This window comes from Notothenia rossii (assembly GCF_949606895.1).
Source record: "Notothenia rossii genome assembly, chromosome: 4".
NCBI classification, from domain to species: Eukaryota; Metazoa; Chordata; class Actinopteri; order Perciformes; family Nototheniidae; genus Notothenia; species Notothenia rossii.
In genome coordinates this window covers 80,708,648-80,733,350 of record NC_136902.1, presented here as the reverse complement: position 1 = coordinate 80,733,350, position 24,703 = coordinate 80,708,648, and the positions used below count along the sequence as shown (strand labels likewise).

Here is a 24,703-nt window from a genome sequence, read left to right as displayed (position 1 = left end):
CACGAGTTTTTGCTGATGGGAACTTGGGTCCCCCTCGCAGTGCGGGTGCAGCGAGCTGTTTGGCTGATGCAGAGCGGAGTGCACGTGCTGGGGTGTACGGTTTAACCATGTCCTGGGTGTAGGAAGGGCCAGATCCATTCGCAGCATGGTACGCAAGTACCAGTGTCTTGAAGTGGATTCTAGCAGTTACCGGAAGCCAGTGAAGGGAGCGGAGGAGCTGCGTGGTGTGGGAGAATTTTGGAAGGTTGAAGACCAGACGAGCCGCTGCATTCTGATGAGCTGCAGAGGTCGGATGGCACATGCAGGTAGACCAGCCAGGAGGGAGTTGCAGTAGTCTAGGCGTGAGATGACGAGAGCCTGGACCAGAACCTGCGCTGTATTTTCACAATAAAAGCTTGACATCAGACATTGTGCGCGAAAACTTCAGTTTTTTCAGTATAAATCAGCATTTTAACTGATGGCATGTATAAACTAAATGATGCCATAAAACATTGATTTTAATTTCTAACAAGTTGCCAGCGATTATCTCACTAGTTTAGCATACTCAGCCTGGTTGTTGGCCCGGAAAGAACCTCGATTTTGGAGAGCCAGAAAAACTGTGAAAAAGTACCAGCTAGCCGGAACTACGCCTAGTGGAAACGCAACCAAAAACACTTAAAGCGCGCTCCTCGCTTTAGTGGAAATGCACCATTAGAGAATATCAGAATAATCTGATGTAGAGTTTCAAAATAAAAGACCTTTGAAGTCTCATATGAGCCATCGTCCCGCTGTTTTAAGATAAGAATAAAACAAAAACTCTCCAGTATCAAAGACTTATTTCACTTCAGGGTGATAGCAGGACACCCCATCTAGTCACTCAGATACAACCAGGACAATCTGATGTAGAGTTTCAAAATAAAAGACCATTGAATTCTCATATATGAGCTATCATCCCTCTGTTTTTAGATAAGAATAAAACAAAAACTCTCCAGTATCAAAGACTTATTTGGTCTGAATAGCTTTGTAAAGATGTTTTGTTTTGGTTCTGTTTGTTTGTTTTTCAGCAGTACTGAACAAACTCAATTTTCATGAAACTTGGGTGAAGCATGAGCCAAAGAAGAAGCAATTTAAAAAAAAAGTTTAAGATTGAAATATAAAACATTTGGCCTTTGTGGAATGTGGATTTCTTCACCCTCTATGTTTTTTTAATCAATGTATTTATAATAATGCAATGACAAACAAACTGATTGTGTGTATATGTGTATACTTGTATTGTATAAATAAATACAAATACAGGTGCTACCCTTCTGGGGAAGCTTGGCAGCATTGTTTCAGTTTCAGCTGGTCTGAACCAATAATGATGACCTCACCCAGCATTTAAAAAATCCACTTGTTTCTTTTGCAGATATACCTAGTTATATTTGGCTACATATCTATGTCATAATACAATGTTTAATGAATGCCTTGTTTATATATCTGTTTCTGTATTTAAAAGGTCCACTTTTTAGTTTTTGTAAGAATTTCTGCCATTTATGTCAGACAAAAAACAACACAAGAACCAAATTAAATTAAACCAAGAATTAAATTTGGTCGGTACATCCTAAACATAAAAAATCCACTTGTTTCTTTTGCAGATAAACCTAGTTATATTTTGCTACATTATGTTTCAGCATTTCGGTCAACATGACTTTCAAAAGATAAGAGATCTCTTCTGGTAACTGGTGTCTGTCATGCTGCCTTCCTGTCTTATTGACAGGCTCGTAAATTAGATAACTTACATAATTGTTTCTATTAGATTGTCTTTTGCTTGCTTTGTTGGAAAATAAATGACAAATTGAAGCTAGTTACAAACTTAGTTAACGTGCTAGACTTTTTAAGCAAGCCTATTTAATAAGCAACACCCGCAGAAAGAGAAGCAAAATTATTGCATATTTACTATTGTGATACTGATACCTCCGACAGCAAGTGAAGGTAACATCAGAGGGGATAAATTGCAGGCGCAAATGCTGCAGACAGGGTACAGGTTGAGACTACATGATGGTGCAGCTGTACTGTTGGGGAGACAGCTCCAGTGGACAGTTCGGTCCACAGACAGCCCTCAGCCCGGTGTCCTGGTCTGTCCCCGGGTTTATCACCGACATCTGCTGCGGGGACCAGCACATTTTACTGCTCAACGGGGAAGGCGGCGTGTTGTCATGTGGAAACAACTCTCAGGGACAACTTGGACGAAAGAACCGTAAAGATGGGAGAACAACAGGTAGGCTGCAGAATCTCGACACAACAAGAAATAGCCATGTAGTAGCTCATAAAATAATAAAAACTTAAACAGTTAGTACTTTTTATCTAAATTGAATATATTTTGAGGATATATGATGAGGAATATCTGATGGTTCTTCGTCTTTCAAGACAATTACATTTACTTTATTTTAATCATTATCTTATGAGCCTGCATCGAAATCCATAAATGAACTTGTTGCGCAGCTCAATCAGCTGTGCTACGTTTCAGTTTCGTTTACGCCTTGTCAGTGAAGACAACGAAAGTTATGCGTGATGTTAAAGTCCAAATGGGAAATTGGAAAATTCATTACAGTGATGTATTCGGGTTTGTGGGAATTAGTGGCAGTACAATAATTCAGATAATTTAAAGTAAAACAATAAAGTGTAATATAGTTTCATTAAATGAAACCAGTAAGTAAATTAACTCAACATTTTACATTTAAGGCAATGTAGTTAGTTAGTAAAATAGCCTACTTTCCACCATTTTTTACGAGCAATGTCACTTTTTCTTATGTATAGTAAGTTGATAGCACGTTTGGAACCGCTTTGCTTGATTTGTTTAGTATTGATGGGCGATATTGTTATTCCAAATAGACATTACATTACATGTTACTTGTTAGACGCTTTTATCCAAAGCGACATACATATTCAATACTGTGGACAATCCTCACAGGAGCAATTTGGGGTGAAGTGTCTTGCCCAGGGACACAACGACATGCTGACTGCAGTGGGGTTTGAACCTGTGCTCCCCTGATCCGAACACCAACGCCCTATTCCACTGCGCCACATGCCTGATATGTTATCCTCTTCTCTGTCCCCCTGTATAAGGTCTTGTGGAGGGGCTGGGCGATGTGGTGGCCATAGCTTGTGGTCAGGACCATTGCCTGGCTGTGAGTGCATCTGGAAAGGTGTTCTCCTGGGGGGCAGGAGAGGACGGACAGAGAGGCCTTTTACCAAATCTACTCCACAACAGACCAAGGTAAGATCTCACACTAAGCAGGAATATATGAATATGTATACTTAGGTCTGAAAGTAGGCATTTGTTTGATCATTTTTACTTTCTATTGTTTCGTCAACATGCAGTCATGTGCAGATGCCACTGCCAATACCTGTGATTCAAGTTGCTTGTGGAAACTCCCACTCTCTGGCTCTGACTAAAGGTATGACAATGAACATACTGATGCCATCTTTCTGATATGATATGCAACAGTAACATTGTTTGTTCCACAGTTTGTGATATTTAGTTATGTCTAATAATGATGTCGATTTTAATGTTAATTCATCACCGTGCCAGTTTCCCTATTCCCCACTGACAATTTAGTGCAAAGTAAATGTTCTTTAATTAGTGGGAGCTTAAAGCAGACAAAGGTGCGACACATTTCAGAAAAGAGGATATACATGTTGAAGGTTCAATTATTTTCATTTTTAAATCAAAAGGTTAATCTAAAGAGGAAAACATATTCATTTGACATTATCTTCTGAACAAGACCACAATTTTACAGGTATTTTTGTGAATAAAAAAGAATAATAAAAAGTCTATTATTTCACTTTTCAGGAGGCGATGTCTTCTCGTGGGGTTTGAACAGTCATGGTCAGCTGGGCCTGGGGAAGGAGGTGTCGCTGCAGTTTGTACCTGACCTGGTGCGCGCTCTGACCGGCGTAGCGGTTACCCAGGTTACGGCCGGAGCGACCCACTCCCTGTTCCTCACACTCCCAGGCCTGGTGTACTGCTGCGGGGCTAATAAATCTGGCCAGCTGGGTCTCAACAGGGTGGATGAGAAGGGTAACAATTATGTACTTCAATTGTGTACTTCAATTGTGTCATGTAAGTGGAGGGCTTTTAGAGTTAGAAATATGGATTCATTTGTAAATAATAGTTACTGCCCATTGCAAGCCAGTATTATTTTCCTTTTTGGAGTCACTGCATTTTCTACAACCTTAGCCTGGTAACATTTCAGAATAAAAGCCTTCTGTCCAGAGAAAAGAGGGCTTTTAAAATGTTATCCTCAAATATTGAAATTGTACAGACCATCATAGCTTGTATGTACGATTATTTTTGAAATGGGAATCTTTTATTAAATTTGTTATCATATTTATCAGGCAGGTTCAACATCTGCATGGTACCCGCCCTCAGACCTCTGGGTGTCTCCTTCATAAGCTGTGGAGAAGCACACTCTGCTGTGTTAACTAAGGTACTGAATCTTCAGATTTCAACCAATCATAAATTCAATTGTAAACATAATACAAATATTAGGATGTTGCTTATTTTTGATATGATGTGAATCTGTGATTTCTAGGACAGCAAGGTTTTCACTTTTGGAGAGGGAAGCTACGGTCAGCTGGGTCACAACTCCTCTGATAATGAACTGAAACCCAGATTGGTGGACGGTTTGGATGGACCTGCATCACACATTTCCTGTGGCAGGTGAAAACAGTGTTTTCATTTCAGAAAGGTTTAATGTATTGTGGCGTTTTAGAGTGACTAGCTCATTACCTTAAAACAAAAAAAAGGACACCTAATGCACGTCTATCAATTTTTTTGTATTATTGATTTACAATCACAATTGTTTTTGTCCCCCAGACGTCATACACTGGTTTTGTCCTCCTCTGGCCAGCTGTGGGCTTTTGGCGATGGGGCCAAAGGTCAAATTGGGACAGGACGAACAGAAAATAGTCTGACTCCCACTCTGGTATCTCTTCCATGGACCACTGAAAGTGTGGCAGCCGTCCCCAAGGGTGTGTATGTATGGCCAGGGTGGTGTTTAGTAGATTTGTAAGTTCCCTAATAAAAAATTCAGAGCATTAATATAGCAACATACAACTATTTGCTTTGTGAAGGCATATTGGAGAAATAGTATCCTTAGCAGAGAATATAAGTCTAGTTAGCAGCAGTTCTAATCAATGTCCTTTTTATGGTAGAAGTAGTGTCAAACTAAAAGAGATAAATTAAATATGCAAATGTATTTTTTCCTGGTTTAAGCAGACTTGAAAATATCAGCTGGGTGGAATACAAGCTGTGCCTACACTTCACCTCCACAGGTAATATGTTCACCTATTCAGAGACTCAGTGCATATTGCATGAAACATTTCAAGTACAGATTTAATCTTAACTGATAAGTCTGATGCCCTTATATGGTTTTAGTGGGGCTTTTCCCCTTATGCTGAATGAGAATTGCTAGGCAAACGCATCAAATGTAAGATCAAACACAATTCATCAACCTACTCAAGATGGAACAGATTTGGCTGTCATATCACGTTGCGTGAATCCCATGTAGGATTTTCTTATTTTCATCTTATTGCTGTGTTCAGGAACAAATACAAATACGAAAACATTCATGCACTAGGCCCATTGTTATTGCAGATTTGATCATGTATTCTTTTACCTTGATTTAATGTTAGTTTTTTATCAGAGCTTAAATCTGTTCAATCTCATGTCTGTCGTTTAAGCGTTTGGACAAAGGACAGATAACTGGGCGACTTGATGAGACTAAACTTCAACAATGGCTGTCAATGACACATGGCAACGTAGAGGCAAAGAGGTCATTATTTTCATACTTTAATTACAGTTGGAGTTAAGTATCTGCTCATATAAAATACTATACTTTAAGCAGTAAATGCAGTGTTTTAATGGTTTCCCTCCTTTTCTTTTTATTCAACAGAGAAATATCTTCCATGTTTCAGACCAGCACAAGTCTTGTTGCAAGTTTCACGAAGGCTGAGTGAGTTATTTTTCTATTGTTTAAACAAAAGAAGAATGATCAAATCTTCTGAATTCCATCAACTCATTCTGGTTCTTGCTACTTTGTTTTAATGCTTTGCTTTTGATATCAGTGGGCCTCCATCAGAAGCAGGTGCTCTAACTGTGGACCTTGATGCAGCTAGCGAAGCTTTCGACCAGATGCTGGCAGTGCCATGGATCAAACAATCAGTTAAGACGTTTGAATTACTGCCAAGCATTGCTCTCTTTTGCTTGAGACGTGAACTGAGATATACAGTTGTGACCCACAAGGCTCTTAATCCCTTCTATGCGTGGAAATGGTTCAAACTAGCCACTAAATAGTTTTTTTCACAAACTTATTCATGCTGTTTAAACATTAATCTCACTTTTTTTTTGCAGGTAAATCTTACACTCCTGATTGGTTTGCTCTGCAATCCAAGCCGTCCCCTAAAATCACCAGAAATCTTCCTGATTCTGCTGACGTGTCCCCTCCTCCAAGAGGAGTGTAATGTCATGCAGGGGGTGTTGGCGCTGGCGATCATTATTGTTGATCTGCAGGAGAAGACTCAAGATACACTAAGTAAACAACGGCAACATTTTTCTAAAGTATTTTTTTAGGTTATGGGTTTTTTAATGATCCAAGGTACTTTCAAAGACAACAATAGACTGCAAATAGTTTATTGGTTTAAAACAAGTCGATTTTTAACACGCATAAATACTATTTAATTTACTTAATTGTTAACTGATAAACAAATTCAGAATTATTTTGTTTTTATCATTAATGTCTAGGGATGTAACGATACCAAAAACTCACGGTACGATAATATCGCGATAACAAGTCCACGGTACGGTATTTATCGCGATATTGAATAATAAAGGGAAGAAAAAAAAAAATCATAACTTTTTTTTTTTTCAATAAAACATGTTTTTACTCGGAAAATGTTTCTTTATTACATAATAAATCTGATTTTTACAGCCTTTTTGTAGGATAGCAGTATTTTAAAGTGTCAAAAACAAAGTGACAGTAACAGACTGGAACAAGAAAACCAGTGTGTTTGTACCTACTGGTACTACCAAACAAAGTAAGCATTTTCTTTATGCCACTGCATCTCACAAATAAACAAGGACATTTAATAATCAGACCCTGCAATAAAATAAATCAAGTTTCACTTTAGTTTTTCAAGTAACTCAACTCAAACTCACTAGTCACTCACTCAGCATCATCAGACAGGTTTTTAGGAATATGAGAATGTCCACATTTCCAGGTATTTATAAGCTGGGGTGTTTGGGCATTTACAATATCCCCTGCTCTGGAAACAAATCTCTCGCTTGGTACTGATGTTGCTGGGACACCAGTGGTCGCGTTAACCGAATATTTTATTTAACAATGACGGAAAAATCTGAAAGCAGTCTGTCATTTTGACAGATTAGAACAAACTCGTAACAGCGCCAACGTTTCCCCGCAGCGAGGCTCTGGTGTTATGCCGTGTTATGCATGCCCTCCAAAAGGAAATGATATAGTTCCCAAACCTTACTTTGCCGTACAGATCAATACATGTCTGGGAGGTTTTGCTTCACGCTGTGCGCGTCCCGCGAGGTGCATGCACACACGGTGCCCCCCCCCCCCCCCCCCGTTGACAGTTCACGAGCATGCTCTATCGTGAACTGTTCAGACCCGACGGGTAATAAGGGATTATGACGGATATTTTACGACGGACAGCGAAAAAGTCTAACGCCAGGCTTATTGACATGGCGAGATATAAATATATGGTTGGTACTTGTCAATGTCTCTAGGTGTGTAAATGTAGCCCTGTAAATACGATGTCCTTTTGTGTTATCTGTTGTTTTATTTTCATGTTGTAACCTACTTGCTGCCATGTTGGAAAGGTCTCTCTTGAAAAAGAGATCGATGATCTCAATGGGACCACCTGGTTAAATAAAGGTTTAAAAAAAAAAAAAAAAATCGCGGTAGATTTTGTCAGTCTCACGACGGTATTGGGAAGTTTATTTACCGCGATACCGCGATATTCGTTATATCGTTACATCCCTATTAATGTCAGATTAACAGTTTTTTTATGTTTTCTGAAAGTAACAACCAACGTAATGGCCAGCTAACATAGCATTAGCCAGCTAACATAGCATTAGCCTTACAATTCATTGTATGTACATTATATATTATATTGTTGAGTCGGATTAATAACCTTGTCAGATCAAGTTGTTGTTGCCAAAAAACATGGCAACAACAAGCATGTCCGAGCGATGTGCATCAGTGTTTTTTTCTTCTAAATGTTTTGCTAATTTGGTCAAGTTGGTGAAGATCTCCTATTTACTTGCAGCGTGTTGAGCTGTCTAATACAAGACGGACAATGCCTTTTGTTCTCAGGACGCTGGTGGTCCACCCTGAGACCCTCCATACTGATGAAGCACATATTGGTGTTCAAAAAGGCCCTGGCCTTCATGCTCAGAAATGGCCTCCTGGTAACTCATAACCCCGGAGTCAAATACCTGGTGGAGGTCCTCAAGATGCTGTACAAAGTGAGTGCTGTTTTACTTTTTTTTATTAAACATGAAAGGAAAACATTTATCCTTATAAAAGGATAAAAAAGACAGATTTTCCCCGCTATCTGAACCAGCCCCAAAGATTCTTTTAGTTTTTTTGCTGGTGTCAGAAAGCTTATTTTACAGTCTGCCCTGTGACTCGTCTGAAATGTTGCTACCTTTCGAGGCAGATGTTTCGGCCCTTTCTAGCAAAGCTTTGTCGTTTCCCAGAAGAGGTCGGAAAAATGTTTGTTCAATCTTTATGGGTGATCAGACTGAACTCTGAGGCTAAACGTGTGTTTTACTTATAGGCAAACAAAGCTGGAAAGTCCTACAAAGTCCCACCGAGCACCTTCTACGTAGAGGAGATCAGTGACAATGTGCTGCTAGATCGGGACATTGCTCTTTGGTTTCAATTTTCTAAAGAGGAGGTAAAAACATATCTTACCATTTTCGAGATCTTTTATTTATTCCGAACTTTTTTTGATTTTATCCTGAGCATTTTCTGTTGAAATGCTTCTTGATGAAATTATTTATTTATTATCAATTTTTTCCTTTTTAAGGATGATGTCGGCACACCCGTCATTTTCTGCCGCTACCCATTCCTGTTCACTCTGGTTCAAAAGGTGGCAGTCTTTAATCACTATGCGTTTATCTCAAAGGTACAGTATTCGTAACATTAGATAATTTCTAAACAATTTACTGAAGTTCTTATTTAGTTCTTTGTCATAACACAGCTGAGGTTGTTTCTTGTTTTGAGCGTTCATTTGAACCAATCTGTCAAAGTGTAGATTTATTTATTAAGATAAAGATATATTAAGGTTTTGTAATTACAGCAAGTGCAGGGTTTCTTTCATGGACTGGCCTTGGCGTGTCCTGAAGAGCTCTGGTTGGACGGCCCAGACTCCGCCCCAGCGCCGGTCTTCCAGCTCACCCTGAGACGCTCTCACCTGGTGGAGGACACCTTCAGGCAGTTGGGGGCGGCCGACCACTGCGCCTTCAAAAGGGAGCTTTTGGTAAACATACTACAACATACATACAAAATGTTGCCATGTTTAGTTGCCCGAGGCAACATTTTCTAGCCCTTGTCTTTTTATACTTAGTTTCTGAGTTATTTTATGGATACTTCAGCCATTTAGTTTTGCACTTCCATATGTTGTGGGATTCACAAGAAATAAAAAACTGTCAAAATCACAGCAATGAAGGCTGAGATATTCGAATATCTACTCTCTGTAACGGGTCAAAAATCAACATCTGTATCCTACGCTTGCCACAATGCTACTTAAAAGCATATTTTTCATTGCTTCAATACTTTTTACTTTATGTGTAAAATCAGTTGACTTCATTTGGAGCAAAATGTCAATTACAGTACATATTTAAGAAGTAATTGGAGATAATTAAACATAACAAATGTATAGAGGGCCTGCAAACATCAGTACAGATTGATTTTTTAAATGTTTTTTAAATAATATGAATAAAATAAATGTACAGTTCAATTGATAAAACTTGCCCATCAATAGCAGCAATTAGTGGATTGTGTAAGGGGAGTTGTTGGTATAGTAATTGTGCATTTTTGAATGTCTTGCTTGATTAAAACCCTTCAATTAGTTCTAAGCCCACAATGGATGACAGGAAGTCTTATTTACCAGAGCTGATACTGATTTAGTTGAAGGACTGTTAATAATGAAAACATTATTTGATCCTTTGAAGGTGCAATTTGATGAAGACAGGACGAAGGTGATGGATGTCTACAAAAGAGATTTCTTCCTGCAAGTGATTAAAGAGCTGATGTCTCCCAAGTCTGAAATGTTCATGTTCAACGAGAGCAACACTCTGGCCTGGTTCCCTGTCAGGGTAAGACACGATATTTAAAAACAAATGCATGAATTAAATCATTTTATTTACTTAGGGCTGGGTAAAATGGACCAAAAGTAATATCTATGTATTTTAAGACTGAATACATCATATATATATATATATATTTATAATACGGACAAGTCAAATCAAGCAATCTGATTGGTTCTTAGCCGTGATATACTGAGCGTATACCATGCGTAGAATTACTTTTCACAACAAGTCAGTATCCCTCCGCGCCTGAGAAAAACAGTATACAGTTGGGCTGAAACAAGAAAGCAGCGGAGAAGTAACGGGGCAGAAACCTAACATAATGAATTGTGCTACTTTTAAAGCCAGCAACGATGTTTTCAAATCTGTAATCAAAGAGGTCCGCAAAAACGCTATCGACCAATCAGATTGCTTGACTTGACTTGTCAGTTTTATAAATATATTTAAATTTCTTCCGTTGCGAAACAAACTTACAAAGCATAAGATGGAAACATTTAAGATTAACTTCGACCTCCGGGGGGGTCTTACTATGGAGGAGTGGATTGAGCAGTGCCTATATCTCCAGAAAAAAAAGCACCTAAACGACGACATGCAGAGCTACGTGAAAAGCAGGTAGCAGTGGCGGTTCTAGACCAATTTGACTGGGGGGGGCCAGCCTGGGGCCAGTTATTTTCTGAGGGGGGCACAATAAATGCAGGACGAAAAAGACAAAGACAGTATGAAGTAATTGCGTATAGACCTAAGAAAACAATGCAATACAGTTATTGGTATTTGTTTCATTACACATTATTATATGCTTATCTTTGTGTGCTGTTTGGGTCTGTGGGACCCGTTTTCAGTGTTTACAAAAAGAAACTGTATGCAAATTAATTATTTGAACCTGCTTTATTTGGGGGTGGACCTAACCTTCTCTAGGGGGGTCCGGGGGCATGCAGCCCCGGGAATATTTTTTTTGAAATGTTGACGTTAAATGCATCAATCTGGTGCACTTTAAGCACAAAACGAATTTATGGATACAGCTCTCAACACTCATATATGAAAGAGAGCTGTATACTTTTCAATAATCAAAACATCTTTAGAATATGATCACAACCAATAACAAATCATTTAAACTAGTTTATTCTTATCTTATGTTACCTATAGTTAGTATTCTTTCTTTTTATTTATGCATATTTTACTAATCACTCTCCTTTCAAACATTTTTTTTTTTACTGTCCTATAGTACATATTGGAATGTCTTCTTGATTTTTTACAACACATTAAATAGATAAAGGTGTGCTTTCTCTAGCTCTCTCTCTCTCTAGCCTCATCCCAATACCCCTCCTCGACTCCTCTCTTCCCCTCCTCCGGGACTTGACCCGGAAATCGATCAAGACACGCCATTTTGAAGGACGTCCCAATATCTGAAATGCACACGGAGGAGTCAAGGAGGGGTGAGGGAGGAGGGGTGCGGGAGGAGACGAAATGGAGGATACACGCGAGCAGACTACGCGGAAGTGTTTTCACTACTCGCGTATAAAAGCCCCGCCCCCACCTTCACAGCTGGTCGATTTCAACAGAGGAAAACCGACAACTGGAAAATGAGTGGAAAAACGTCACATAAATGTATAAGTGCTCACAGCTCCGTGGGAATTATTATGTGCAATTCATTTCTAAAAGGCTTTCACATTACTATAATTATATTTTTATTTAAATGTAGGCTACATTTTACACCAAAACGGAATACAAAAGCAGGACCAACCATCATACATTGAGTTCCTTGACTAACAAGAGAAAGATTAATTCATTTAAATAAATATTTAACCAGAAATGGGCCGGTTCTAAGGGGTTATTCAGTTAAGCCCGATGAGAGGGGATACAGCTGTGCACATGTCATCATTAACAGACGTTGTTTAAAAGTGAAGTTTGAGTGAACGAGGACATCCCAATTAATACCTGAGGACTCCTCTGTCCTCGCGTCACCTCCTCGTGTCTCTCGCTCGCATCTTACGGAGGCGGAGCTAAGACGCAAGGAAGGGAAGCGAGTGAGGGAAAGGAGGAGTCGAGGAGGGGTATTGGGATGAGGATTCTCTCTCTCTCTCTGTCTCGCTCGCTCACAGAGGTTGTGTGCTCCTCCGTGGCGATGATGGCTTGCGTTAAAAAAACAAAACATATTTGTAAAGGGGGGGCTATTGAGGGCTTGCGAGATACCGGTAGCTCGTGTTCGACGTGTTGGAGACCCCTGCTCTAATGGGTCCGACTAGAACAGGGGTGGGGAATATCCAGCCCCCGGGCCGTATACGGCCCGCGAGACCATTTGGTACGGCCCTCGAGGTCATTTATAAACACACGCAAAAAAGAAAGAAATTAAAGAAATCTAGACCGCAAACAAATTAAACAAAGCGAGTGCCTGTTTTTCCTGGCCAAGGTCAGGGTCCTTGAACACAACACAAGCCTAACGTTTCATCACGTGGTACATGTCTCGTCTGACAGGGGTGCAGTTCTCATTCATAACACTCCGTTCGATGTCTCACTATGGGATGCGCCTCAACTGCAAATGCCTCAGAAGCATCAGTCTCATTACGCCAATCCTGATTGGCTGTTGATCTTGACGACCACGTCAGGGAATCCGCCCACCCTTTAAGTAGCTTGCGCTACGACGCAGCATCATTCAAACACCTCTTCTCGCTTCGGAGCACATCTCTAAATTTGTAGTAGCCTGGCTAGCTTAACTGTTCATAGACTGAACCACTCTAAGCTAATTTTCGGTCGCCGGACGCTTGCCGGCTACACTTGCTTCGCATAAGATTAGAATATTAACACACCAGTTAATACTCAATTCTGCCCCGCCGTTTTTTAACGGTAAGGGTTTTTGATATATTGAACAGCAACATACCAGTTGTTGTTCCGTCCCTCCAAGTCGGCACTCCGGCTAGGATGAACCCTTCTCTTCCTCACACCAGAGGAAATGGAGGCTCTGGGGCTCAACTTTACGGCTGCGGGTATAAAATATCGAGCACGGACTCACACCAGGTCTGCTCGTCCTGCCTTGGGCTGGAACATGCCCGGAAGGCTATCGACACCCCCGGTTCATGCGGACACTGTGCCCGCTTCACCATCAAGAGCCTCCACCGACGGCTAGCGCGCCAACCTAGCCTGTCGGGAGGAGATCCTTTCATGTCTGGCGATGTGCCGGCCGGCAACCGAGACATGGAGGTAGCCGCCGCGGAGGCTGAGCCTTGCGCTGAGGCTAGCTGGGGCTCCCAGCTGGACCTCACCATGGTTCCGCTCGCGGAGGATGTCCTGGAGTTGGATTATATAGAGGAAGACGAAGAGGGTGCCTCTGAGTTTCTCTTATCCGACTCAGACGAAGATGAGGATGATATTTTTGTCTCATCCGCTCAGGCTGCCAAGCCTGATGCTGTGTCTGCTCCTCCGGGCGAAAGCATGCCAGCTTCGCCCCGTCTCAGCATGGACTTGCAAGCCGTGTGTCAACGCGCTGCGTCCAGGCTGGACATCAGCAATTACCAGCCTGAGGCAAGATGGCGACACGGGCGAATGCTGTGAACGCAGCGAACACTGATCTCCTAGAAATTAAGTACGCTTTATCCAGCATTACCAAGGATATAAGTGACCTAAATAAGACCCGAAAGGATGACAGCATAACAATTAAAAAAACTGCTGGAAACGATCGGAAGCATGGAGAGGATTATGAAGGAAAAAGACTAGAAGATTGTCACGCTGGAGAGAAGGATCGAGGAGCTTGAACAACATACCCGGAAAGAGAATGTTATCGTGACCAGATTAAAAATCATAAAACCATATTCCCAGGTAGTGAAAGGAGATTCTGCGCCTTCTACAGACAGAGACGGACATGATTCGGTCGAAACACAGGTGCTCGAGGCACTTAACGATCGTGGCGTGTACCTGAAGTCTGAGGAGATTCAGATCTGCCACCAATTGGGAAGCCTTCGGAAAGTGGATTCCAAAGGGTGATCATAAAACTTGTGAGCAGAAAGACAAAAGTTTGTATGATGATTAACGCCAAGAAACTGAAAGGGACTGGAATCTACATTAACGAGCACCTCACGAAAAGGAACGCGGATATTGCAAGAACTGCGAGAGACCTGAGGAAGAGGAACAAAATCGAAGCTACCTGGACCAGGGACTGTAAAATATTCATCAAAACAAACGAAGGGAAAGTATCGATTGCGAAGGACAGTGAGGACTTATCTATATTTTAATGAACACTGAGGATAAGAATATTACTCCCGCTATTGTTAAAGTATTGACAAATAATGCAATTACATCTATGAACTATTTTCTCTCACTTCATTCATTAAGCGTGAGTCAAAAGTTCCATCGACCACTCGATAATAATCCGTTATATTTAGTTTTGTATTTTGTCCTGTGTGTTAACATTAATCCCCTGTATTGTATGATCAGTCATGAATTTACCTCCGTGTATGCACCATGAACTCAAATCACCCAGTTCCAGTGACCACAGTGACCGGAGTAAACTCTAAGGATTTAAATCTCTTTGATGAAAATCTAATACGACAGAACTGTTTCGACTCTCACATTGACCCAGACTCTAATTTCTTCAGGAATGTTACCAACAACTGCTGCTACTATAGCGAAACACTTTTTAACTTAGAACTTAAAGCTATTAATGGCTTTTCATTAATACACTTTAATGCCCGTAGCCTTAATGCAAATAGTGACAAAATCAAACTATATCTTCAACTCATAAATAGATCTTTTGACATCATTGCAATCTTAGAGACCTGACAAACTGACTCAAACACTGTTGACAATTTTTTACCCGATTATGTGGCTTTCCATATGAATCGCAAACTCCAAAGAGGTGGAGGGGTTTCACTATTTGTTAAAAACACACTTTCTGCGAGATTGGTAGAAAGTCTCTCCTTCTGCTGTAACAACCTTCTTGAATCTGTCACCGTAGACATTGAGCTAAAACTGAACAAACATATACTCGTCTCATGCATGTCTTGAGGAATTTAATGAACAAGTAGAAAAAATGCTCAGACCTCAGAGAATTAAAAACCTTTATGTGTGTGGAGATTTCAACGTTAATTTATTAAAATACATCTCGCTCCAACAGGCGAGACACTTCATGGATATGTTTTCTTCACTCGGGCTTCTCCCTCTAATAACCCAACCAACCAGGTTAACTAGCACTACTGAAACTTTAATTGATAACATTTTCACTAACGTCTTTGAAACGGAACATCATAGTGGGGCCCTCATCACTGATGTCAGTGATCACCTGCCAATATTCACAATTTGCGGAAAAGAACCTGTAAATAGCAAAGAACAAAAGACATACATAACTAAGCGGACATTAAATGACAGTTCACTAAATAAATTAAATATTAATTTCTCTGACGTCGCTGTCAAGCGTTAGTGGCCGACTCCGCCTACTAAGGGCTTCTCGGCAACTCTGCAGAATCCTATGGGTGACGTCACGGACACTCCGTCCATTTATATATACAGTCTATGGTCGTAGCGCAAGCTACTTAAAGGGTGGGCGGATTCCCTGACGTGGTCATCAAGATCACCAGCCAATCAGGATTGGCGTAATGAGATTGATGCTTCTGAGGCATTCGCGGGGAGGCGCATCCCATAGTGAGACATCTCACTTCATGTTACTCTGAGAACTGGGGTTACGTTAGTAACCTATAGTTCTGACGGAGAGCACCAGAAAGCCACTCTAGCACCTCCAAGCAGTACCCATAAGGAGCCGCACGTGCTGCAGTTTTTGCGTGGCTGTGTCTTTAGTTTTAAGCCCAGTGGCGATCTGTTCATCTGTCATACAGTCAATAACTTTGTTGTTATTAGCATCTGGTTAGCTAGCTATGCTAACGAATATAAGAAGCTTTTTCTCCAACCAGTGAGGTAAAGGCAAATCTGTATATGATCATTATAGTTATAAAAAATAACGGGTATAAAATACTATATGACAGTAAAAAAAACTTGTTATTAATAAACAAGAATACAGTTTGAAAGGGGAGTGATTTGTAAAATATCCATAAAGAAAAAGTAAATATACTTACAGGTCTGTTTCATATGGGTGTTGAGAGATGTATCCAGGGCCGCCCCTCCCTACAGGCCAATCACGCAGGCTGCATGGGGCCCCGCCTTGTGCAGGGGGCCCCGCCCAGAGGGCCTCAGCTGCTGCGCGCAGTTCTCCGCTCAGTTCTCTGCGCACCCCCCGCGAGAGTGAGAGTGAGAGGTGACTAGGGGAGCGCGTCTGTAACCCGACACCGTTGCAATGAATCGACATCTGACCAATCACGGCTTTGATACGGCCACTAGTGCAGGTGAAGAGATGTCGGTGAAAAGACAGTTTCAGTCTGGCGCAAAAAAGAAAACATGAAGAAACTAGAGCATCACTCGAAGGTGGGTTATTGTATGAGTCAAATGTACAACTCGCGAATGTTGTATAAGTCAAATTGCCAATTGCCATATTAAAACATCAGCTGCAATTCACGACATGAAGAAGGCAGTCTCTGCATAGCATATAGGCTAATGGAGATGCAGTTATTTCCATTATTCTTTATTTACCATTCATTCAAGTATGTTATGCCTTGTATCTGCTAATGTACAGGAGGAAGAGTGATAAACTGTCTGTCTAGTTGGCTTACATAACAGTTAATGTTTACAGCCTAAAAAACATGGAGCATTTTTTCCCCTTTTATTCATTTTTATGTCAATTTGCACATTTCATGGTGATGCTCAGCCTTGCCCCTTAACTCCTAACAGTCATCATCATGTCAACCACAACACAGACAAATACTGATAGAAATGTGTGTGTAGTTGTTGATACATTGCTGACAGAGGGAACTACATTTGAATACAGATTTAAGAAATATCAGTTTTTGAGCATGTCATAAGCATGTTTTGTCTATATATTACAACTATATTACAATAAAACAATATAGTATTTGTATTAATGAATTGATTATGATTATGATTATTAGTAGAAGTAGTTTATTTGCATTAATTATATTTTAATCTTTACTTTTATTTAAGTACAAGATATGAGTACTTCTTCCCCCACTGCCGATACGACCTATGATTGTGTGCTGCAGGAGTAGCCAGTAAAAAAAAGCTAGTATTTGGCAGGAAATGCAGACGTATTCACCTGTAAATGCATACATTACATTAAATTACATTACATTGCATTTAGCTGAAGCTTTTATCCAAAGCAACTTACAATAAGTGCGTTCGATCAACAAGATACAAACTTGAAGAAAACAGAATCATATAAGTACATCAGGTTTCATAGAGCTAAAACATTTCAAGTGCTACTCAACTGGTTTTAGATAAGCGAGTCCAGTAATTCTATCGATCAAAGTGGAGTCGAAAGAGATGAGTTTTCAGTCTCCCCCGGAAGATGTGCAAGCTATCTGCTGTCCTGATTTCAATGGGGAGCTCATTCCACCATTTTGGAGCCAGGATAGCAAACCCACGTGTTTTTGCTGATGGGAACTTGGGTCCCCCTCGCAGTGCGGGTGCAGCGAGCTGTTTGGCTGATGCAGAGCGGAGTGCACGTGCTGGGGTGTACAGTTTAACCATGTCCTGGATGTAGAAAGGGCCAGATCCATTCGCAGCATGGTACGCAAGTACCATTGTCTTGAAGTGAAGTGGCATACTGAACGACATACATGCACATTTACCATTTACCTCACTGTATAAAAAATTAACTGTTGATAATAATAATAAACAGGAATAATATTTGCAAAGTAGCCTACTTTGTTTCCAAAACATTTTTTTTCACTCCTGTCGGTTGGGGGGGGGGGGGGGGGGCTCATCTCACAATGTCGCTTGGGGCCCCAAGTTGGCCAGGGGCGGCCCTGGATGTATCCATAGATCTCCTAATGTTGCTCTCAAAGTGCAGCAGATTGATGCTTTTAACTTCAACATTTAAAAATAAAATCTCCCCCCCCCCCAACTTAAATCATGTCCACATGGATAGGAAACAAAATACAATTGCACATATCTTGTATCCAATATCTTTCTGTTTTGGTGGTCATGCCACAACCATGCACGTGAATGCATCCGCGAGTCATGGTAAGATATCTGGATTAAGAGGTTGCTTTTTCTTTGCACAGCATGAAAGACAGGCCAAATTAATGGGCTGTGATTTAAGTACTTTTACGCAGAGGTCAATCATTCGTACGGCCCTCGGAGGATGTTGAAAAAATTGAAATGGCCCTTGAGAGGAAAAAGGTTCCCCACCCCTGGACTAGAATGACAAATACCGTTACTTCCGCCTATTCCGTCTGACCAAGAAATCGTTTAATCATAAACTTTTTATTTATTTTTAATTTTTAGGGGGGCTACAGGGGGGGTCCAAAGTCAGTGTTAGGGGGGCACTGCCCCCCCCTGCCCCTGGCAGGTAGACTAACTGTACCACCATTCAAAAGCTTTCTGATGCAGGTCTTGAAACAAAGCAGAGCAATTATAACCGTTAGTGGCCACAGTTGTGAAAGCTCTCTCCAGAGCTACTGGAAGCCGAATCTCGGGGACCGGAGAAAGTGGAGCAATATTCTCACCACGCCAAGCAACAGCCTAGAACAACCTCAACCTATACAAGTAACCACGTAAGCCATTCTACTGATGCTGGACAGTTTTTCAGTGGCTGCACAATAAACGGCAACATACAAATGAATGTAAATAAGTAGCCAAATAATGGATCAACGCTCTCTGTCTAATATGTTCGCTAGTTGTTAGTGTTGTTGCATAGCAACCACCTCATGTTTCGTGCAGAAGGCAACGGAGGGACTATTTTATTTTGAACATCATTATTTACTAATAAAAACTATTTAAATTAGACTGTGTATTTTTCTTTCATATTGCCACACTTGGTAACCGTTCGCATCGTTCGGGCGAAGCGGAGGGTCGACAACCCCCTTAGCTGTGATATAATGAGCATATACCACGGCCTGAAGTGAGCTATTGCTTTTATAAAACGGTTACCAAGTGTGGCAATATGAAAGAAAAATACACTCTCTAATTTAAATAGTTTTTATTAGCAAATAATGATGTTCAAAATAAAATAGTCCCTCCGTTGCCTTCTGCACAAAACATAGTGCAAGGTGGTTGCTATCAACAACACTAACAGCAAGCGAACATATTAGACAGAGAGCGTTGATCCATTATTTGGCTGTTTATTTACATTAATGTTTATGTTGCTGTTTATTGTGCATCCACTGAAAAACTGTCCAGCATCAGTAGCATGGCTTACGTGGTCACTTGTATAGGTTGAGGTTCATGTTCGAGGCTGTTGCTTGGCGTGGCGAGAATATTGCTCCACTTTCTCCGGTCCCCGAGATTGGGCTTCCAGTAGCTCTGGAGAGAGCTTTCGCACCTGTGGCCACTAACGGTCATAATTTCTCTGCTTTGTTTCAAGACCCGCATCAGAAAGCTTTTGAATGGTGTTACTTTTCCAGTTGGTCTACCTGCTCTTCACGTAGCTCTGCATGTCGTAGTTTAGGTGCTTTTTTTTCTGGAGATAGGCACTGCTCAATCCACTCCTCAATACTATAGTAAGACCCCCCCCGGAGGTCGAAGTTAATCTAAAATGTTTCCATTTTATGCTTTGTAAGTTTGTTTCGTAACGGAAGAAATTTAAATATATTTATAAAACTGACAAGTCAAATCAAGCAATCTGATTGGTCGATAGCGTTTTTGCGGACCTCTTTGATTACAGATTTGAAAACATCGTTGCTTGCTTTAAAAGTAGCACAATTCATTATGTTAAACCTTCAAAAGTATCTAGATATCCCCGCCCTAATGCCAAAGGAACTGCACACTGAATATGTTTTTCCGTTTGATGTCTATGTCTGGACCGCTGCGTCAAGAAGGAGGGCTTCTGCCCCGTTACTTCTCCGCTGCTTTCTTGTTCCAGTATGAAAACAGCCCAACGGTATACTGTTTTTCTCAGACGCGGAGGGATACTGACTTGTTGTGAAAAGTAACTTACAATTCTACCCGTGGTATACGCTCAGTATATCACGGCTAAGAACCAATCAGATTGCTTGATTTGACTTGTCCGTTTTATAAATATATATATCTATATATATAGATATATATATATATATATATATATATCTATATATATTTCGCTATTTCTTTATTAAGTGGGCTAAATGTATAGTTGCAAGTCTTAGCCACATGTAAGATGTTTTTCCGAACACTTTTAGGAAAGAGATTGTGAGCAAAAATGAAATACCTCTTACCTCTCTTGCTTAACATATCCAACAGCTTTGTGGATGGGGCGGCCCTGCTGCTCATTCTTGGAGGGGATGCTTGGTACATTTGAAAATATATTGGTATATTGTCGATACTGCCCAGTCCTCTATACATTTACAATTTCCTTTTTTTTAAAAAACAAATTCCTCATTTGAATGAATTTAACAGAGTGATCTGATTATTATAAAAGTCTTAAAAACTAAGAGGTGAATGTATAACTCAAATTTTTCGGATATACTGTTCTGTATATTTGACCTTTTTCATAGTTATTGAATCCTACCAAATCTTAATCATGTGTTTTGTCAAAAACCAAACAGCCAAAAGTAGAGGAGAAGACTTACTTCCTGTTTGGCGTTCTGTGCGGCCTTGCTCTCTACCACCACAACCTTGTCCACTTGCGCTTCCCACTGGTTCTCTTCAAGAAGCTACTCAAGGTCAAACCCTCACTGGACGACATGAAGGAGTTTGACCCTGTCATCGGAGAGTAAGACTCACATATACATTCTCTCAAATGTTTGTAGTTTGCAGGTTATAGTTGTTTTAGATTGATCTTTTTGTATTATTGACATTCTTGTTTGCAGGTCTTGGCAGTTCCTGTTGGACTGCCCTCCTGATGAGGTCAAACAACTGGACATTACTTTCACTGTAAGTTTACTCAATCGCAGTCCAAAAGAAATACTTCTGCTCTGTTGCCCACATCTGTTTCTGCATATTCCACTCTGACTGTAATCGTGTGTTTGACCAGGTGCCCTGGGGCGGAGAGACAGCTGAACTTGATCCGAAAGAAACTGGGAAACTTGTGACAGGGTCCAACAGGTACGGCTAACTGCTGTATTTAACAATCTGATCTGCACAGCTTTAGTCTGCCTCACAAGCTTTAAACATGCATTTAGTTTCTCTCAGTCTGTGTCTTTGACAACCTCCCAGATTTCTTGCCATTCAGCAGTGCATGCTGTCAACAAACACACAATGATCCATTCTTACATCGAGTGCAAATCCTGCTTTTGCTGCTATCCAGCAGTTAAAACAGTTAAACCTGTCGTCATATCTCAGTGCAAAAATACATTACTTTCTCATTGAAGATTTAGTGTTGAGTTGCTCTACTGTGTATAGTGTAAAGTAGAAGCAACCTTTAGAATTTCTTAAAATATATTTTTAGCACAATGTCAACACTCAGTTTATTTTGTATATTCTTTTATTAAATGTTTTAATAGGAAAGAGTTTGTAGACGCCTACGTCAACTATGCCTTCAACAAATCAGTGGAGGGAGTGTTTGAATCGTTCAAGAACGGCTTCTTCAAGGTGTGTGACATCGACGTGGTGGAGTTCTTCCAGCCCGAGGAGCTGCAGGCAGTGATGGTGGGCCAGGAGAACTACGACTGGGAGGTGTTCAAGAAGGTCTGCTGAAGTTCAGATATTCAGAATAATGTTTTATCTTATGTCTGAGGATATATCATTTGAAACAAGAATATATCACAAAAATATGGAGAGCAAGATGACCCGTTTTTTAGGTATTTGTTCAAGTGACTGTTTCAGTTAAAGGTCACATATGCAATATGCACTTTTCATGTCTTTTACACAGACATATACATATATACTAAAGATACTCAGAAAGTTTCGGCAATAAAGAATTCAAATGTTCTGCTGGTCCACATATTTAAAATCCTGTCTAAGAAAGAGCAAATCAGATTTGAGATGCCATTCGACAGCTAGTGGGAAACACTGACCAATGAGAATCGACTGAGCTTTTTGGAGGGAGGGTCTGAGGAGTTCATCAGATTCAGGAAGAGTCTGAATACAGCTCTTTGCAGGCAGGCAGTATGAGAATAATAATGTTTTTTTTAACATTACAGCATGTGAACATATTCTAGTAGTCTCCAAATGTTTTCCTAAAAAGGTATTTAACATGAGACCTTTAAGATCTGTTAAGTTACTTAGCTTGTTCCTACCGTTTTGTGTGTTTAAGTTCTTGTAGGGGAGATGTAAAGTAACTTTCCACACGTAATTTCCAAACAGAACACAGTTTATGAAGGAGACTACCATGACAGGCATCCAAACATCGTGACTTTCTGGGAGGTGTTTGAGAATCTGACCGCGGAGGAGAAGAAAAAGTTATTTCGTAAGTATCGAAATGATTGACATAATTTATTACGTTTCAAGTGGAGTCCCTATCAGTATTAGCTTCCTTGGTGTTCTATGAAGTTGTATTTCATTCATTTAAGATTCTTTATTTGTTATCAGTGTTCGTCACCGGCTCCTACCGTGTTCCCTTCCTGGGTATGGAGAGTGTTCAGATGAAAGTCGCAGTGTTGCCCGATTCCACCGAGATCCATAAGCCAGAATCCCTCACCTGCCACCGTCTGCTGTTACTGCCCGTCTACCAGAGGTACCCGGCCGAGAGGACCATGCACACCAGGCTCCTCCAGGCTATTAATCACAACAGAGGTTTCTGAAAGAAAGCAGACATTACAGAATGAAGCAATGAAGTCCGCATTATTATCATTTAAAGAGTTGTTATTTTTGTCGGAATAATCTGCCAAATGTAAGCTTCATCAGCAGTCCATATTCTATTATTCAGTAGTTTGAGAAACAGTTATGCATGTATTTTATTTATATTTGTTTTGATTGCACTTAAACATGTTGACATATTAAGAAATGATATGATGTTTTTTTGAGAACTCTGTTATAGGTATGACCGGTGTTTTAGCATAAACACACATTTGAATAGACAAGAAAGATTTAAAAATAAATAAAAACTGCCTGATGTAACACAACACTTTAAAGTGTATAGTGGGCCAACATTTTAAAATCATTCTCCACAAATTGTGTGTCCAGAAATCAGGCTACTGCCATTTCTGTCACTGTTACAGTAGGTCCACTCTGGATTGAGCACCATGCTTTTGAAACATTATAATGACATTCTTAGCATTAAGGATTTCTTCCGTTTATGTTGTACACGTTTAAAATGTAAGTTAATATTTTATGTTTGTGTGACCAAAGTAAAACAAAATCTTTCTTAATCAGGAAATGTATTATTTTCTTAACTTTGCAACCTAACAAACTAAATAAATGTGTTTTCTATTCAATACCGGTTTCCAGTTTATTACATATATGTTTAACTTGTTCTGTTTTATCTTACCTTTGGCATCGTAAAGGATTAAGAGCAGAGGAAGATCGCTTCTAAGTCAAATAATTACTTTACAATTTAGTAAATTACGTTTTATAACCACTTTCAATGTATTTTTGGGGATATTGTATGATCTATTTTCCCTGTGACATTCTGATATAGACAACATTTGCAGTCATATTGCATTACAGGATGGTATTTGTATTTGCTTGAAGTCAGAGCCTATGTGGAGCAGAGTGAACAGCAGCGCCCCCTAGTGGTGACAGGAGGCTCGTGCAAAGGAAAGACCGTTCTGATGGCACACTGTTCTCAACTCAACAGGTCAGTGGACTGAAGTGAAATGGGAAACTCACATTAGATTTGAATTCCAAATCCAATTCATATCCAACAACAGAGAAATTAATTATTTGAACAGACATTAGAGATGTGACAAATATGTATAATTAAGTACGCATAAAGAGTCATTTAGACTAGATTTTTTCATCCTTTTTCAATAATTAAAGGGCCCATGTCAGCATGCTTTTCCGGTTATTACCCGTCCCCTTGTGTGTTATGAAGGTTTTTATGCATGTAAACGGTCTGCAGAGTCAAAAACCCTCAAAGTACACCCTGTAGTGAGTAAAACAGTCTATGCTGCCCCAAAACGCCTCGTTGGAGATTTCTCATTTTCCATTGTTTACTTCCTGGGTACTGTGACGTGTGAATACCCAGAGGCCACACCCTGTGCACGCATTGCACGAAAAACAAAGCTTCACAAACCTTTCAGCGATTCATGCCGAATATGTACAGCGTAGGGCACTGAAGAACGATGCTGTTCCTAACTTCCTACTTTTTTTGGACCAGCGGGAGATTCGGGTACACAACCTGTAAGTATTCATTGTTGTTTGAGTATTTATGATGTTTAAGACAGACTGTTTAAATGGACTGTTTAAATGGGTAAACGTTTTTCGGGCTAATAA

The 24,703-nt window shown here is 40.2% G+C and overlaps 1 protein-coding gene across 4 annotated transcripts; it reads left to right on the top strand.

Annotated features, from left to right (window-relative positions):
* Nucleotides 1-1,974: 1,974 nt before the first annotated feature.
* LOC307036152 (putative E3 ubiquitin-protein ligase HERC4) lies at nt 1,975-23,703 on the top strand. Of its 4 annotated transcripts, none has more exons than XM_079676209.1 (24): nt 1,975-2,236; nt 3,085-3,235; nt 3,340-3,416; nt 3,812-4,039; nt 4,357-4,448; nt 4,554-4,681; nt 4,838-4,992; nt 5,237-5,295; nt 5,704-5,795; nt 5,916-5,975; nt 6,088-6,184; nt 6,374-6,554; nt 8,358-8,509; nt 8,824-8,943; nt 9,076-9,174; nt 9,349-9,528; nt 10,223-10,366; nt 20,630-20,677; nt 20,935-21,101; nt 21,199-21,262; nt 21,363-21,433; nt 21,832-22,015; nt 22,634-22,736; nt 22,859-23,703. In XM_079676209.1, exons 1-24 carry the CDS (start codon nt 2,014-2,016, stop codon nt 23,068-23,070), a joined length of 3,087 nt encoding a protein of 1,028 aa, XP_079532335.1. In that variant the 5' UTR covers nt 1,975-2,013; the 3' UTR covers nt 23,071-23,703. The 4 variants fall into 4 exon arrangements, with proteins under 4 accessions (XP_079532335.1, XP_079532336.1, XP_079532337.1 ...); XM_079676210.1 differs by having other exon boundaries at nt 1,976-2,236; nt 5,240-5,295; XM_079676211.1 differs by lacking the exon at nt 20,630-20,677 and having other exon boundaries at nt 1,978-2,236.
* The last annotated feature ends 1,000 nt before the right edge of the window (nt 23,704-24,703 follow it).

Excerpts from the sequence above, each read along its gene's own strand:
- LOC307036152 (XM_079676209.1), top strand. The coding sequence starts at position 2,014 with ATGATGGTGCAGCTGTACTGTTGGGGAGACAGCTCCAGTGGACAGTTC. Across the intron at positions 9,175-9,348 it reads ACTATGCGTTTATCTCAAAG|CAAGTGCAGGGTTTCTTTCA; the intron begins GTACAGTATTCG and ends TTGTAATTACAG. Across the intron at positions 21,434-21,831 it reads CTTGTGACAGGGTCCAACAG|GAAAGAGTTTGTAGACGCCT; the intron begins GTACGGCTAACT and ends ATGTTTTAATAG.